The 18,098-nt window shown below is 31.6% G+C and overlaps 3 protein-coding genes across 4 annotated transcripts; 1 reads left to right on the top strand and 2 right to left on the bottom strand.

The window, feature by feature from the left end:
• The first annotated feature begins 69 nt into the window (after positions 1-69).
• LOC113868508 (expansin-like B1) lies at positions 70-2,092 on the top strand. Its single transcript, XM_027504153.1, has 4 exons — positions 70-304; positions 693-799; positions 1,170-1,484; positions 1,765-2,092. Exons 1-4 carry the CDS (start codon positions 169-171, stop codon positions 1,960-1,962), a joined length of 756 nt encoding a protein of 251 aa, XP_027359954.1. The 5' UTR covers positions 70-168; the 3' UTR covers positions 1,963-2,092.
• Positions 2,093-4,557: 2,465 nt separating this feature from the next.
• LOC113868662 (histone-lysine N-methyltransferase, H3 lysine-9 specific SUVH6) lies at positions 4,558-8,828 on the bottom strand. Of its 2 annotated transcripts, none has more exons than XM_027504459.1 (2): positions 8,633-8,828; positions 4,558-8,505 (listed from the first exon to the last, which is right to left on the bottom strand). In XM_027504459.1, the coding sequence occupies exon 2, from the start codon at positions 8,029-8,031 to the stop codon at positions 4,915-4,917; it is 3,117 nt and encodes a 1,038-aa protein (XP_027360260.1). In that variant the 5' UTR covers positions 8,032-8,505; positions 8,633-8,828; the 3' UTR covers positions 4,558-4,914. The 2 variants fall into 2 exon arrangements, with proteins under 2 accessions (XP_027360260.1, XP_027360259.1); XM_027504458.1 differs by having other exon boundaries at positions 4,558-8,077.
• Positions 8,829-11,289: 2,461 nt separating this feature from the next.
• Positions 11,290-17,532, bottom strand: LOC113868624 (GATA transcription factor 26). Its single transcript, XM_027504377.1, has 8 exons — positions 17,033-17,532; positions 15,219-15,593; positions 14,198-14,612; positions 13,859-13,925; positions 13,476-13,579; positions 12,867-13,053; positions 12,643-12,787; positions 11,290-12,123 (listed from the first exon to the last, which is right to left on the bottom strand). The coding sequence occupies exons 1-8, from the start codon at positions 17,070-17,072 to the stop codon at positions 11,822-11,824; spliced, it is 1,635 nt and encodes a 544-aa protein (XP_027360178.1). The 5' UTR covers positions 17,073-17,532; the 3' UTR covers positions 11,290-11,821.
• Between the last annotated feature and the right edge of the window lie 566 nt (positions 17,533-18,098).

Genomic DNA, 18,098 nt, shown 5'->3' with positions numbered 1-18,098 from the left:
GGCCTGTACTATAAATATGACTACACATATTTGCTCTCTATCCCATTAAGCATTCTCTTGTTGATAGTTATTCCAGCTTCACATATATGCTTTAGTTGCTTGCATTTATCACTGCTAAATACTCGCTGCATTTCTCTCCTCTCTGTGCTCTACACTTTGTCATTTAACATGGAACTTAGTTTAAAGTACCAACTTGGCCTCCTTTGTGCCACACTGCTTTTACCTGCCCTGTGTACCTCTCAGGACTTTTCTACTTGCTCCAGAGCAACCTATTACGGTAGCCCAGATTGTTATGGAAATCCAAGTATGAAAGCCTTCTTTTCCATCCATGATTGCACTTGTTTATTTATATTGTATATATGGTGTGTGTACCTAACACATTCTTATATTGTTTGCGCACATATAATAAGTCATGCGCAACTACCACTATCTGGCTAGGAATTAGGATGTAACCATGTTAAGGGCCTTATTTTTTGTTGAGGGGAGGGGGTATATTTTGACACATGATTCCTGATATTTGAACTGCAATTAATGTTTTTAAATAAAGAATTGTTTTTGGAAGAACTTACTATGGGTGATGCATGCTCCTCCTTTAAGATGAAGGGCATAGTCTAGACAATAAAATGTGCAAGCCAGACATTATACTACTTTTGCACACACATGATCTAATTGGTCAATTGATAATGTTTTAGGAGGAGCTTGTGGTTATGGCGATTATGGAAAGACGGTAAACGATGGCAATGTGGCAGGCGTGTCATGGCTATGGAGGAATGGATCTGGCTGTGGAGCATGTTATCAGGTTTCTCCACTTGATAAACCATCTTAATTTTATGAACTAATCAAGAAAAAAAAAACACTATTATAGCCTTCTTCACATAAAAATATTTGTACCTCAAAACATGCTTTTCATGCGAAAATATTTATTTTATTGACTTTCCTATTCTACACCACTAAGTTAAAAGATTGAATACCTTGATCTTTCGAATCATACATATGATAATCTCTTTCCTTTCTTTTAATAATTAATTCAGTATAATCCTCAGTGAAAGAAGACCTCATCATTGAAACAAATTATAGGATAAATATATGCAACATAATATAAAGGGAAAAGTTTGCCAACCTCCACTAGTATTTGATTATTTGTCAAATATGAAATGATGTTGAATCAGGTTAGGTGTAAAATAGCACAATTCTGTGATGAGAATGGAGCATACGTGGTGGTGACAGATTATGGTGAGGGAGACAGAACAGACTTTATCATGAGTCCACGTGCCTATTCAAGATTGGGGAGAAACACAGATGCATCTGTAGAGCTTTTCAAATACGGTGTCGTGGATGTAGAATACAGAAGAGTCCCCTGTAGATACGGTAGCTATAACCTCTTGGTTAAGGTCCATGATCGTAGCAGAAACCCTCACTACTTAGCCATTGTAATTCTCTATGTTGGTGGCACTTACGACGTAACTGCTGTAGAGTTGTGGCAGGTATACATACATATATTTGTTTATTTTAATCTAAATTTAATATAATTTTTTTTAAAAAAAATTTACCCATTTTTTATATCTTGCTTTTCTTTTTACCCATTTCACGTTGTATTTATCGGGTATTAAAAAACATTACTTTTTAATGTAAAAGAAGTTTTAAGGTACAATAATTGTACCATAAATTTTTCCACATGCACTAAAACATCTGTGGTTGTTAGTTTATAATATTCAATTACTACCCTTGAAACTGAATTGGGTTGTTGTAATGTTGATGGAGCAGGAAGATTGCCAAGAGTGGAGGCCAATGCGTAGGGCATTTGGGATAGTATTTGACGCAGAGAACCCCCCAAGGGGTGAGATCAAGTTGAGGTTCCAATTGAGGAGTAATGCAGAGCAATATTGGGCAGAGTCCAAGAATGTGATCTCTAGTAACTGGGAAGCGGGAGCTGTTTATGACTCGGAAATTCAACTTACTTAAAATGAAAAAAGTACTTTCTGATCCCAGGAACAGAAGGCATTTGTAGTGATTAGGTTAATAGTGTTCTATTGTTTATGGTTTGTGTCATTCTAAGAATGTTCCTGTGTTGTGGGTGGATGTAGTACTCTTTGTATTGGGGACTAGAAACTGTGGGGGATTCATATTCTCTTTGCATATGAATCATAACGAAATATAAATAAATAAAAAGGTACCTTTCCTCCCTTGATGGTATTTGGCTGCTAATGCCAAAAGGAATGACATTAACTTTGTTATTGTTAAAATTAAAGTGAAGTGGCATGCATGTGTCACTGGCTAAGTACTGTACTTGAATGAGTCCCTTAATGTTATCTAATGCCTTCGACGAGCCAAACTAAGCATCATTGGTTCTTGCTCAACAACTATTGACATGGACATTAGTGGAAGATTGGGAAAAAGAAGATTAAAAAACAATCCTTTATTTTTTAAAACTTGTTTTGGTCCAAATCAACTGACGATATGGTCTTCTCATTTTAATTATCTATGAAATTGTAAAATGTAATTTTATCATATTTCATTGACACTTAATTTTCTTTTCAATTGAATGTAATGTTTATAGCTAGCTACATATACTATCAAGCAAATAATAGAATCATTTACTATTTATAATTTTAATATGTTTAACTTTTAATTTTAAAATTGTATTGTTAGATCATTGATTGAATAATAAATTATATTTTCAGTAACTCATCCCACATGGGCAAGTTTATATCTGCTATGATATTAAATTTAAGGGGTTTGCTTTGGACAATAATGAAAGTATTGGGGAGGAAGAGCTCTTTCTGTTGTCCCTTTTGCCAAAGAGCCCCAAGACTGGGAAGAAGGAAAGAAAACTGTTTAATCAACTTAAATCCACATAATGCTATCGTTAAAGAAACTAAAAGAATGAATTTAACACTTACCTACCTTCAATAAAAAATACCTATAGTTTAGAAAGAAAAAAAAACTAGTAATTAAACTATTAATTAAACAAATCTAATAAATTTATGGTTAAATTTTCTGCCCACAAATCTAATTGCTTAAATAAAAGTGAATTTGTCGATGAAAATTACTACGAGTATCAAGTTTTTGCACCTAATAAATTTAGTTTCCTAATAATTATCTACAGAGGGTACTACAAGAAGAGTTCATTCAATTGAGGATAATAAGAATAAGAGTGTCGATTTAAATCATTCTAAACTGATAAATTGATTAAAAGAAAAAAGAAAAAAGAGAGTAACGAATTAAATACTATAAAAAAATTTAAAAACTAAAAGAAATCCCTTTTTTATGCAATTCAATTCAGTTTTCATGTTTAAAATTAAGTCAAACCACACTGAATTACGGACATACTAAAACTCATGTTAATTTTTTCTATTTCATTCTTATGTTAACACTAACCTCAAATATATTTTATTGAATATATTCATATATTTTTTTATAAAATGAGTTTATTTTCATTCACGATTCATAATTTAAACAAAAATTTGATTAATAAAGGAATTTAAACTTTTCACAAGTCTTTTTTATATTTGTTTGATATTTAATTTTTATTTAATAAATGTCGTCTCTTAAATATAAAATTAGTCACATAAAAAATTATATACTGATTTTTAAGACTGAATGTATACTTTAATTGATTAAATTTTGTTTTTTTATCAACTATAAAATTAAATTATTATTTCTTAAAAATAATAAGAAAAAAATTTAAATAACCAATACAAAAATTAATCTAATTTAGTTCAATTTTAAGATCGTTATCAAATCGATTTAAATTTACTGTTAATTTATTTTAAAATAGATTCAAATATTCATTTATTTCAAAATCGATTCAATCCAAACCATAAGTACTCTGGAAGAAGCACAACGCTCCCTAAGAGTGTTAAGGGTGTATGAGATTTAAACTAAAAAAATTACTCAGCTTTATCAAAACATTACATATTGAGTTAGGTTAATTTTTTCCTTTTTTTATAGGTGATTCAAATCAATTCAACCTAATTATAAAGGGGTTGGTTTGGATTGAATAATCATATTTGTACATAAAAATAAAAATATTTTTGTAATCAATAAAATTTAACAATTATTAAATTTATATAAAAAAATATTAATTTATGTTTAAATTATCATAAAAAATCAAACTTAAAATAACTGTCAAAATATTAAAATATAAATATTATAAAATATTTTAATCTTTTTATACGTTATTATGTTAAGTCAGGTTCATCAAAGCTGCAGAAAACCATACCATCTGCAGATGATTAAATTTGCATCTTCAAAATCCAATTATGATCTTACTTATTAATTTGTTTAATTAAATTGAATTGTTTAAATTAATTGAGTTTGAACGTTTGTGAACAAAATTTAAAATTCGATTGTCATATTTTGTATAAATTTATTTGGTTATTTGAACTCCCACCCCAACGAGAGGGAGGATCCCGTATCCGTAGGTCGTAACGCTCCAATTGACAATGATTCTCTAACAAGCCAAGTTATATACACAAACATAATTGGATCAAGGATGATACAGGTGGGGTCAATTTTGATGAAAAAATTAGGTTATTTTTTCATTTTTCGATACAAGTCCTAAACCAACCTGACTATAAATAAGTGATTCAATAATTATCAAATTAAATTAAAAAATGTCAAGTTTTATATAAAAATATTAATTTATACTGAAATAATGAAATATTGTGACATTTTTATAGTAATTCATGGTCCTAATCTTATTTTGAGTCGAGTTGGTCGTGTTCGTTTTGTAAAATTTTAATCTTGATTGAAAAATAATACCAAGAATCGTCCATGACATTGTGATATTTAAACAAGATTGACAGCAAAGATTATCATGGCTCAAAAATGGAGTTTAAATTTGTATGGATATAAGTTTTGGGTAAAGACGGAAATAACTCACTTTTCTAGTAATTAACCTTGCCAGGCCTCTCAATACATCCTACCAGAACATTCCACAGAACCACAATAGCAATACTTCTTTTTAACATTGCCCTCAGAATCACGTACTTGATCTATTGCATAATTGTAATCGTAAGTAAGCTCTTGCAAGGGAGGAATGTTCTCAACAGCAAAGAACATTATGTGAGGCATCCTGGTGTCATGATGATCATAAAGGACATTTTGAGCATAAAGATTAGGGGAGCAACTATGGTTGATGAATCTCCCCACGTTACCAAACTGAGCAGCATCAATGGTAAAGCCACCATCCTTCACAACTTCACAAGAACTTGCCTGTGCATCGGGCATGAGTGTTGAAAGTCCATCCCAAAGTGTACTGTTACTGTAGTTATTTCCAATATCAAAAAGATACTCATCATTTCCAGTCCTTTGTTCAGCTTCCTTTTCTTCAAGAAGCTCACCTATATATTCGCAGATAAAACTACCCGAAGGGATTGAATTCAGGGATCTCACACCCCATCCCCTTTCTTGGGTTTTAAAAATTTCAAGTTGAAACTTTACACCCCGTTGGCTGACTCTATTATGGCATGTTGGAGGACACTTGCAAGAAGGTCCACACTCAAACACCAGAGGCTTCGCTTCTACAATAGCCTCATTGTGATTGAATGGGATCTCTCCCCCATTTTTCACCACACAAGAACATTTCTCCAAGTCAGAGCATCCATTAGTACAATCACATCCTTCTGCAGGAACAAGATGGCACCCAGGGTATATAATGCTAGTTATGTAATTAAATGGAGGGGGTTTTTCGTCATCTATGGAGTTCACAGCACATATGGGAATTCTCTCTTTTCCATAAGAAATATCATCAACACATAGACCGTCTCTTGTTTTGAACTTTTTAGATTTCTTCACTTCCTTCAAAGCAAGCTCTGGTTGGCCGGGGATTCTCTGCAGGCGAAACCTAAAAACCAGTTTCCCATGCGGTCCCCTACCCTGCCAAAATGACTCAACTTCATAGAGTCCATCATAAACATATGTCCTACACTTTCCATCCGTTGATTCATAGCCACGGATCACCCTAACAGGATTCTTTTCCTCACTACTGTTCTTCAAAGCAAGATTGCCCCGCTCAAGCTTCTGATCTTCAGGTTCTCTATCACTGTTCATCACATTTCCACCCTGCCCTGTATATGTCAAGACATCTGAATTATCCAAATCATCAGCATAGCCCCCAGATGCAACAATACTAGTTGCAAGGATTTTATCATTGTGCTTCACATAATCTATGCCACCCTGAATCTGACGATGAAGCCCAATTATATTAAGCTCCACCCTATACTGAAATTCATCACCAACTTCAACCCCAGGGACAGATCCCAGGATCTGCTTGCCTGAGTTAACATATTTCCCTTTCTCCTTAAGGATCTTTGCAGCTTGCAAATCAACCCTCTTATTATTTGCTCGCTCTTTTAATTTTGATTCTACTTCCTGTAAAAGCTTTCTAGAAACAGCTTGAAACAGACGTAATGTTTCCCTCACTTTATTTCGGGTCACATTCGAGTCATTCACATGACCACTAGAATGACCAGGGGGAGGCACAATTACATTGAAACTCTGTGATTTTGAAACAACTTGAAGGTCTTCAATATTTTCAATAGCATCAAGAAAATCCGTCTTTTCCCAAATTACTAATTGATTCATACCTTCAGAAGCAGCACTTCCTTTTATACTTTTCAAAGACTTCTTCCCAGAAAGATTCAATGCACCTTTTTTTGTCTTGATAGCAGATTTAGACCTTCCAAGAGGTGCAAGAGAATCCAAATTCTTTCCCTTTTTTTTCTTTGTACTATCAACTGACTTATATTTGCGAAAAACTTTATCAGACCTCCAAGGACATTCTGATGTAGCCATCAAACCTAGCACTACTTTCCTGTCCAATGAGACCTGCAATCGATTAAAATCTCCTTTCAACTTATGCTGAGAACTAGACATGTTTAAAGGCTTTGTCATGGGACTTTGGACATCTGGATGAACTATAATCTCTAGCCCTGATGTTGCATCAGCCAGTACACCATCCCTGTTTTGCTCTTTTACCTCCGACTTGGAATTTATTTTAACCTGATGATGATTATTACCTTTTTCAGGAAGTGTAACGTACTTTTTACTTGTGTTTTCCATGCGCAATTTCACCTCAGAAGTTGGTTCAAATACATTTAGCTTCTTCACTCTCTCTGTAGCATTCCTTTCAGAATCAGTTTGAATGATGTCCACAAGCTTCCCCTTGCATCGGTGTTCATCTTGAACATTATTTTTCACTTCTTTTACATCGGTTACTGCTACGCCTTTCAATGGATTGTCACCTACAGCCAAGTCTACTTTCTCATTATTCAATGAAGAGATCTGCTCTAGACACACATCCTTACTGAGACGTGGAGCATTACGTCCACAGAAAGGGGGAAAGTCTCTAACAGCAGAAACTGTTCTTTGAGGAAAATCCCTTGGACATACAACCTCCTCACTACAAGTACTGGAACCAGGTAAATAGACATTGAAAGATAAAGACTTTGAACCATCTAATACAGCCACCTCATCCACTGGAGAAGATGACTTTAACAAATCAGAGGAATCACATTTTACAGAGTCTGCAAGTCTTGCAGGCTCTGTATCCAAAGTTACCATGTTCATTAATGGAACTTCTGCATGTTCAGCATTGGCAGTAAGCCCATCCACCTGATGAGATGGGACCACAGAATTTTCCTTGTTCAAATAACAGTCGGTTGTTTGGCCAAGATTCTCAGTAATAAATGAACCATTTTGAAACTCAGAATGCTGAGGACCATTTTCACATTTGGAAATTACAACAGTATTACCCCCAAATTGTTCCCCATTCTTATCCTCAACAATTGTACCATCAGCAGAATGACAACCTGCAATATTTATCTTTAACACCGGATCAATCACTGAAGCGGACGATCCACATTCTTCTGGGAAATCACGAACTGCAGAAATTTTACGCCTCTTATACATGGGCCGAGCAAGGAAAGTGAAGTCTCCATTTTCCATCATCGGCATCCTACGTCTTTTTTCAGAATGACCATCATTGACTGGCATTGCCATTCCTCCTGACGCCTCTGAATTCAGCATATTCTCCAAACTCTCACTCCAACAAGAGGCTCCAAAAATCACATGCCTTGTTGAATAAAGGTGTTAACTTGGAAAAGAAAAGCAGGGAAAGACTTCCGTATAACTTAATTCTCAAGCATAAGTTTCATATGAAAACAAAAAGGTTAACATGTTTGGTTAACAAAAACCTAAACAAGCTGTGGCTAAGAGTCCCAAGAACGACAACATGGCTGGAGCCTTTGATTACACTCACTACAGGCAATAAAGACTATGAACAACCTGAAACATTTTTAAAAATAATCCTCTCCTAAGGTCACATGCCACCCAAATTCATGTCAAGTATCATTTAACATTATCTACTCATTGAAAGTAACATTCATTAATTAATTGTTTCAAAATTAAAAAATCACACTTCACTTTCACTTCTTGGGATACAATTTCCCCTTTGTCTTGCTTATCATCACTCCCCTGAATGCTAAACTAAGGCCATATAACCTAATGCAGATAAAAAAAAAACAAAAAAAACAAAGAAACAAGGCATAAAGAAAGAGAATGAGAAGTATCATGTTAAGATCTAAAGTAAATGTGAGGGATATTAGGGCATGAGACAGAGAGATGATACCTTAGGTTGAAATCGGAGGATGAGGTCTCATGTGAGCGTAGTCGTCTCAGTTACGATGAGAAACGGAACTCCTAAAGCGTCGCTTCCTATAACATCGTCAAATAAGCGACAAAAATTGAAATTCGGAGACAGGCGGAAGAGTGAGACGAAGGGTCGATTTGATCAAGAGAGAAAAATGAAAAGTCGCCTTAGCAACAAGGAAAACAGGAGATAGAATATATATATATATATATATAAATATATATATATATAAAAGTTATAAAATTTAATATAATTTTTTAATGTGTAACATTACATGACATAAAACAAGTATATAACAATTTTTTATTCATGATTTTTTTAATAAAAAATCAAATTTAAAAATAGTAATTTATCAAAAACTATAATAGTTAATATTATTAATATATTAAATTTATAATATTGTATTATTTTATATGAATTTTTATTGTTATGTGTTTAGGTGCATCTAAAATAAATTATTTTCATTTTTTGAGTATTTATGTCTAATTTTGTTTTGTTTCAGCATGTACATAGAATGTGGTTAGGAAACTTCTCCCAAGAATTTTGTTCTCAACGACTAATAATATTGGGACACATTTTTTTTATAATGATATAACGTGCTGTTTTATATTTTCGTTCAATTTTTTTTAAGTACATGTTAATTTTTACAAATCAATCTTTTTTATATATTATGGTTTTGATCATTATTTACTGATACTCGTACACCTCCATAAAATAAATCTCATATTTATTATATATATATATATATATATATATATATTTCTGTTCAATTTTTTTAATTATGTGTTAATTAGTTTTGTTTTATAAATTTTTAATGATAATAATCTCTTTTATCTAAAATAAAAAATGAAAAATTTATTGTAAAAATTTATATTATTTAAATAAACAAATACACATATAAAGATATATATATATATATATATTACGAAAAAAATATTTATATTAATATCAATATTTATTTGATAAAATTAGTATGATATATATAATGTATATTTTTAATAAAATTGATAACAAAAATTGTTAATTTTTTTATTTTAATCAAAGTATTATTTCTTATTTTTTATGTTTTTGAATTAAGTTAATAAAAATGTTAAATGTATTAAATTTAATTATAAATTATAACTCGTTGTGTGTAAGATTTTATTTAGTTTAACTTAATTTTAAGAAATTAAAAAAATTATAAATATTCATATTATTTGAATAAAGAAATGCACATATATATCACTGAAAAAATGTTTATATTAATATAAATATTTATTTGATTAAATTTATTTTATATTTTTTTTAATAACCAAAATTTTGAAATTTAATATTATAAAATATTTCATGCATTGTAGAAATTTAAACACCAATGAATATATATATTATAAAGCAATATTAGTTAAATTTTATCAGTGATAAAGAAAGGTTAAAATGATACTTAAATACTAAGAGTTTTAAATTTAATTGATTATTTAATATTTATTTATAATTTTAGTCTTACAATTGACATTTAAATTTTATTTTTTATACATATATATTTTGTATTGACATTAACATATTTTTAACCGTAAAAATTAATTTAAAAATATTTATTATGTAAAAATTAAATTGTAACTTTTTTATATAAAGATTAAATTAAAAAAGCATAAATATAAAAACTAAATTTATAATTTAATTGTTTTATTAAATGTTATGTGTTATTTATATAAAAATTTTAGTCTATTATTTTTAGAGTTTATACTACTGAATATAATAAGGTACAAAATGAGAGTTGAAAAATTAAGAAAAATAAAAAATAAAATATTATTTTATTTTATACATAATGCATACTAAAATAGTAAATTAGATTAGATGTATTATATTGTTCTATTATCTTCGTTTTTTACGCATGTTCTTCTATAAAATAAAAATTATATTAAAGTGTAAGATATAATAAGTTTTTAAGATAAATTTATCATATGTTATTGACTAAACACACACCCAAAATATGATAAATTAGAAAAAAAAAATATCCCGAATATTTTTTATTTTATCTGTCAAACAGTCTTAATTTTAGAATTTAAATTTTGATTAGGTTTCAAAAAGGAAATAATACAAAGTTATACATAATTTTTTTTTATTAAAAATCAATGTATTAACAACACAATTTATCATATCTTGTTTACATAAATTCTATATATTTATTATATTTTCTTAAAATGTTTGGTGTTAAACACAAAAGAAAATTAAAAAATATTTTTAAAAAAATGAGGATAATGTGTATTTAAGTTAGCTTATTTCAAAAATTAATTATTGAAAAAAAAATGCTACAAAATATACATTAAATGCAAGTAATTAAAATCAAAATATCAAAATTACACAAAAATGTCATATCCCACCTCTATCACGCTTAAATCAATAACTGGACGTAATCAGGGTTGAAAGATTCCAATTTATCGATTAAGAAATTACACAAACTATAATATTAGTGTAAGTAAAAATACAAAAGTCAAAATCACATAATAATGCTGATTACTACAAAAGAATTGTGTTTGCTTCCTGGATTAACTCATTAGAAAAGATAATTATAAGGTAAATTAATTATGAATTTTATTTCATCTGTACAATCGAAAAAATAAGTATTTTCCTAACATATCGTAGTGCTGCCCATATACACCAAATGCAAGTAATATTTTATTTCCATGAACTGATAAATGATTTCTTCCAACAAAACACCCTTTTGCTAGGACCATCCATCACAATTAAGCACTCGATATAGGAATGCATCAAATCAAATGCACCTTTAGAATGTCGGGGTATGGGGTGTCATATACTATGAAACTTAACTATAGATAATTTTATTGTCCAGTTCCTCCACACACGTCCCATAATGTTGTCTTATTTGTTTACACCAAAGTTGTAGGAGTAAATGTGGTTTCTATGGTAAAAAAAAGTGTCAAAATTATTCACAAAATAAAAACTACAATTGCATACAAAAAACTCCGGAGATTATCCCTCCTCATTTGATGCTATATGTTACAATCTGTTACCAACCTATACAAAAAACCCCACCCAACTTGCATCGTTGGCAATCCAAGCTAAAGAAGGTTGCAAGTAAACAAGAAGCACAACCATCATATGTTTAAAATGTGTAATATGCGATATAACTGCTCATAGTAGCCACCCAAATAACTTGGTAAAGATTACCTAATGCTGAAGATGTGAGTATACTGAGTTACTACTAGTGCTGGTTTGAGCTGCAAGGCTTAAAGTTGGGTGAAGAAGCTCTGCTTGTGGAAAAGAAGTGTTAGATGGCACCTCTAGCAGAAGATCTTGATCACCACTCTCCTCATCAAAGTTTAAAGAATCCAGCAAGAGTGAACTTGCATCAGGAGGCAAAGCAAATAGGCTTTTTGGACTATAGCAAGCACCATCTTCTACAGCTTGTTTGCCCTCACAGCCACCCTTTGAGATCACTCTTTTTGGGCTCCTCATTATTGTCTTCAATTCTGAAATTTGTAGGAAGTGTTACGAATGATTCCTCCGTTAAATTATAAAACACCAGTCATAACCAACAGTTCTTCATTCTAACTAGTTAAAGACAGTCAAAATTTTCATGACATATCTCAAAGTAAAAGTATGACTTTGTTCAGCATTTTGAGTGTCAAATATCCAATAAACAAACTATACAAGTGTTGCTATTAATAGCACAAATTACATAATAATATAAACATTTTATCAGTTTGTCAGCAAATAAAATTATCAATCATTATTAATATATCAAAGCATTCTGGGGGGAGAATTCAATCAACACTAATTATTGGTAATTAATGAAAAACTGAACTACTCTATGGAGAGGATCCAAATTTACCCACACCATTTCCCTCAAACCAAATATCCCTGACTGTACAAGGTATACCCAACAACCACACATCATTGTTGCTGCATTAGGGAAACAATAATTGGAACTTGGAAGGTCTTGGCATATGATCTGTTATTTTGTCTTTGATGTCAGATTTTTTGCTAACCTGGAAAGTTCTGATTTCTGCTGTCACGCATTCTCTTGATGTTTGCAACATTAGTTGATGCCTTGCCATTTGCAACACTAGTTGATGCTGTACCAGTAGATCCCATAGTACTAGATTTTCCAACTCTGTTTTTGCGTCTCTGCAACTATAGAAGGATGCGATATCTTAATACATATGGTTTTGTTTATCAACAGAAATTTCTGATGTCAAGATCATGAACAAACCTTAAGAAAATTATAGTGTTCTACCCATTTTGACTTTGACAGATTGGATAATGCAAGTCTTTTCAAAGTCTTGCAGTCTTCAGGTTTTGCCCCCAACAACGAGATATCAAAAACTCCTTCAGCAAGAAGCTGCTGAAAATAAGTCAAGTTCTCTTTGAATTGAGAACTGTTGAACATCACTTTAAGGCTGCACATACAACAACATAAACTGTCATTATCGATGGTTTTAGTCTTAAGTCTCAATGCCTTCTATTACATATCTACCACAATGTAGAGCATTGCATTTATATATTTTTAAAAAAACTGAAATATTCAAGAAATACCAATGATGTCAAAATAACATATGGATAGTTTATTACATTGTTTGGAATTCTGATGGAATGGTGTTCAAATGAAAATGGCCTCAATTTTCTTGGTGCATGCCAATTATAGCTATGACGTATAGAGTTGCTATATAGACAACACCACCCCCCCCCCCCCCCCCAAAAAAAAAAAAAACAAAGAAAAGAAAACAAACAGAAGTGAAAATTCTATATGTGAATTACAACATAGCAAGATCACTGACAACAAAAACATGATGAACCATAAATGAAAGATCAGAATTCTAACCTGTCAGGAAGTTTAGCAGTATCAACCATAGGAAGTAACTTCAGTAATCGCTGCTGCTCTTCATTTGTCAAGATTCTTAAAAACTCTTCATAATTTACAACATCCTAGCCAAACATAATAGCAAGCAATAACATTAAGCACTCTACAATTTGAAAGATTAGAGGCCTCATGCTTACTTAAAAATATAATATTAATAAATATGTGTGCAGAACAAGACAAGAATACTAGACTAAGAAGAAATTGTTTATGAAAATATTGTCTGTTATCCAAGCATTTGAATCAAAGTGCCATCCTCATACCGCTTACAGTAATTATACAAATGAAGAATCTAATAAAAGGTTAAAAAAAATGCAATCAAAAGAGGGAAGAAATATGTAACTCACCTGTAAATCTATTAAGCAAAGTGGTGATTCATGATTTCCAAGGATTCTTTCAAGATGAGACTTGTCACTGAAATTTACAAACAGAAACATTAATGGCAACAGAGCATATTTATCTCTTCTGCAAAACAATTTCTGCACGTCGATTTCAGATATTTCTTCACCAAGTCACATGCACACAAAAAATTCATGAATACACAAATCAAAATTTTTTGCAGAAACAAATGAAATAGGTTTCTTTTAGGGTAGCAACGAAATGAATACTTGTGGATCACATTAATTAATGATACTCAATTACAACTTACTACAAATTATGCCATAAACCAGCGAAAGAAAGCATGCCTTTTAAGTTGCTCCTGCTGCATTCCTTGGCCAACAAAGTTCCTGATCTTTTCAATAACCTGAGATGTGTGACTAGAATCATTACGCATAAGAATGGCACCTGAATATGCCTCACTCATTGGGCATTGTCTATTATCAACTGAAAGAGAGCTAGCCTCAGACTCTTCTTCACGAGCTATATAGCTAGGATGCCTAATGAGAACGCTTCCATGTCCTATCTCAACAGAGACCATTGGTGTATCACTTTCAAAAAGAAGATCTTCTTCAGAAGATGCAGAAAAATAAGACTGTTGTTCATGAAGAATAGTGCATAAATCTTTTGTGAGCTTCTCAACAGAAGAAGGCTTTGGACGACCCACACATGTCCTCTTTTTTGAAGGCACCATGGCATCCCAGACCACTGACTGAGCAGGACCTAAATCAAACAAACTATCTATATTAAAATTACATGTTTTCATAAGAGGCAAAGGAGTTACCTGCTCTGATATGCAGGAGATTATATATTTTGCATAATAACACGAGTAAAAGTTATTGATCTTAAGTCAATTTATAAGGAACAAGATAGATGAAGCATATTAGTAAGACTTGAAATTCTATTATTAGGAAAAAGAATGTTATCTAAGGAATATGTACTATGTAGTTAAAAGTTATGCACTAAATAAAAAACAGATAATCCATATATAATTAGAGAACTTGTCATTACAAATATTGCTAGACATAATTAGAGCTTCATGGTAGAAAATATTTAAATCACTTATTCAATTCTTTTTGTCAATGAAAAGCATAACCATATACAGTTAGAAACAAAATTCACTTGTCTTTTCTTAGGAAAACCAATTACTATGAAACTGTGCTGTTGTTCCACAATATATTTCGTTTTTTGCCCTCATTTCATTGTCCACTTCCTGATTGGGTTAACATAAATCTCGACCGGTAATACTTGTTTCAAAATGGTCATGCTGCCATAATCGTTAATCAGAAGAAAGATCATCTGATAAAATCAGCACAGTAATAATTCAACCTGTCAGATCACTAGCATCCATGCCACCAAATTGTGCGCAGCTCTCCGAGTTAGAGATAGCTGATCCTGAACTCGATCGATTGCTAGTATCTTCTTCTATTACAGCCTTTTGGAATCCCTGGTTGTAATCAGGTGCAAACCCTCCAGATACTACATTATCATAGTTATGCTTTCGTTTGAGCAATGTCACCTCTTTGTTCTTATTTAACGATATGCTCTTCACCCTGGAAACCCTTTGATCCACATAATCATCTGTTTCTGCCCGAGCGTGTAAAGGGGTATAGTTTGCAAGTGTTCCCTTTGTCCTCCATCGAGACCCACATGCATTGCATAGTACCGGCTTCTCTGGTGGTCCATTACGCCAAAGTGGTGTGCCTGTTACAGTGCTCAATTGTCAGCGAATCTACAAACAATTAGAATCCTAGTAATAAAAAATAGAGATATATCTCCGATTGGATAGACTATTAACAGCCACATATTCATATTTCTCCTGATAATTCAATTTATGCATATTAAAAAATCCATGTCAATTTCAGTACTAGGCAACATAGCTTAAACCTCTGGATTTAAATATTTTACAGTAGCTGGTTGTCTTTCATAGACTAGAAAGTTGAAATCAACAAACAACTACAAGGTTGAGACAACACCATTTGTCAGTATTCACTAGAATAAGGAATTATCAGGTACTTCTAGACTGACTGACTGTCATCTAGTTATTAGCCTGCTAACTTTAAATATATAAGATTAATACATAACAATACCCTTTGCAATGAAAACAATATTGATCTAGAAACCGCAAGCAGTTAGTGTTGAGATTCAAATTAAGAACACTTGTAGACTAATAGTGAAGACACCAAATGCATTTGAGCTTAAATGTTTAACAATAACTGTAAAGTCTCACTCAAGACATCAAAGTTAAGGCATTCAAAATGAAACATTCCCATCTCTTTGGGATTGCAATCATTTACTTTATACGAATGACATTGCTAGAGTATTGAGCAGAAAACAAGTTGAATGACTTCAACACTTTGGAAAGTGCTTTACAATTATAAGCAAAGCAATGAAAATCTGAGGCTTAAGTTGCAGGACTAGTCCTATTGAGGTGATAAGTACTGTGAACAAAATAAGTAGTTTCAAATTGAGAAAAAATATAAATATAATAACAAAAAGCACGAGAATTAATTTTTATTCAGCTAAAACAGCAAGGGAACAAGAAATGTCCGAGGGATGAATGCAATACTTGTCCAATATCATTTGATACAATGAGAAATTGCTTTATAGAGGAAATGGAAACAACTTTGTAAAATCCTTTCAAAAGATAGGAATGGATTAACCTTTGGCATTTCGCAAATGCTTAATCCACTTATCTACTTTCCAACCAAATAGGAGAACATAACTGTGGTTGACTCTTTTGATAAAGACCTTGACGGCAGCAAGTGTTATTCATATCAATGCAGGGAATCCCATATTCAATGTACTCTAAGCTTAATTTTGCACCAGTTACATTGGCTCAGATTTCACACAAAGACAAGGAAAACAAAGACCAACATATGAGTGTAAAAACACAAAATCAACATAATTTTCCACAACTTTCAATTACAATTGCTCTAAGCAACAAGACTAGTTGTAGTTTTGAATTCATATACATCCAGAATATTACGCAAATCACCCATAACTTTCTTAGTTTATATTGCCCAGCGACTCTTCCTTCAACACATCTCAATTTGCAAATAGTTGCAACCTTTGGAAAAATTAAAAAATAAAAAAGTCAATAACTTGAAAGAAAATTATGTATTGGAGAAACAAGAACTCACTTGTAACTCCACAGTGATAGCAAGGCCCTTGCTTGCCCATGTCTCAATCTTTTCCGCAAATTAATAAAAAGGTATATGAAGAATTTTTGCAGAAAAATGAGCGGAAAATTTTTATTTTTTTTTTTGACAAAAAGCTAATAAAAATGCAATTTTTCTGAAAATACAATAGTTTTCTTCAAAGGCTTTGTTTTCTGCAGTAAACCCAGAATGATAGTTTGCATAAAAAAGCAGAAACCAATAGACGCAGAAAAGTTTTGTCTTTATAGTCCTTGAAAATTTTTTTCACATAAACAACCACACAACAACAAGAATTGAAGAGATTGATGTGTGTTTTGTAACTGGGAATCTGTACAATCCAATGGAAGAGAGAAGACCAATGAAGGAATCTCACAAATGGTTGTGAAAAGAGGAAAAGAAGGTAATGGTGTGTGTGAGAAAGAGAGAGAGAGAGAGAGAGAGAGAAGGTCAGTGTATGTGACCTCTTGTATTGTATAAGAAGTAAATGTTTCAGCTTTTTTTGCTTTTTCCTTTATTTTATTTTTTTTTCGGCCTACTTCTCTACTCTTTCTGTTTTGTTGTTGTTTTTCGAAATATTTCAATTTTGCTTTTAGTTAAATTAAAATTTAACATTAAAACTAGGAGCTCATCTTGTCATAAAAGAAACGGAGGGGTAGGGGAATATTATTGCACATATCCTGTTGACTATGGACTTTTCTTCTTTGCTTATCATCAATTTTCAATTTCTCAGCAAACAAAATCTAAAAGTATCCCATCTGTACCATCCATTTTATGGTGGTTTTATAATAACTAGTTAAAACTAAAATATTTTTAGGGGAAAGAAAAAAAGGAAACCCACAATAAAAAGAAAAAAAAAGGAGAAAGAAACAAGGAAATGTTTTTGGCCTTTCCCAATTTTTGTTCCTGTTATAATATTTTTTTTTTAATGAGATCAGAATACCAATTCACAATTTTATATTCTCCCGTGTGTGATGACATGATGTTGATAAGTATTTAATGTGGTTTTTGGTTTAAAAACGAAAGGAATAAACCTGCCTGTGTGACTATT

This window comes from Abrus precatorius, unplaced genomic scaffold (genome assembly GCF_003935025.1).
Source record: "Abrus precatorius isolate BTA unplaced genomic scaffold, Abrus_2018 Scaffold6, whole genome shotgun sequence".
Taxonomy (NCBI): Eukaryota; Viridiplantae; Streptophyta; class Magnoliopsida; order Fabales; family Fabaceae; genus Abrus; species Abrus precatorius.
Note: the sequence above shows the minus strand (reverse complement) of the source record. Positions and strands in the feature narration are given on the sequence as shown.

Bases quoted from the DNA above. Each gene is read 5' to 3' on its own strand.
- LOC113868624 (XM_027504377.1), bottom strand. From the start codon at position 17,072: ATGGGCAAGCAAGGGCCTTGCTATCACTGTGGAGTTACAA. The intron at 13,926-14,197 runs GCATGCTTTCTT...TGTAAATTTCAG, and splicing joins CAGCAGGAGCAACTTAAAAG to TGACAAGTCTCATCTTGAAA. The intron at 12,788-12,866 runs GTTTGTTCATGA...ATCCTTCTATAG, and splicing joins AACACTATAATTTTCTTAAG to TTGCAGAGACGCAAAAACAG.
- LOC113868508 (XM_027504153.1), top strand. From the start codon at position 169: ATGGAACTTAGTTTAAAGTACCAACTTGGCCTCCTTTGTGCCACACTG. The intron at 305-692 runs GTATGAAAGCCT...ATAATGTTTTAG, and splicing joins AGATTGTTATGGAAATCCAA to GAGGAGCTTGTGGTTATGGC. The intron at 800-1,169 runs GTTTCTCCACTT...ATGTTGAATCAG, and splicing joins GCTGTGGAGCATGTTATCAG to GTTAGGTGTAAAATAGCACA.
- LOC113868662 (XM_027504459.1), bottom strand. From the start codon at position 8,031: ATGCTGAATTCAGAGGCGTCAGGAGGAATGGCAATGCCAGTCAATGAT.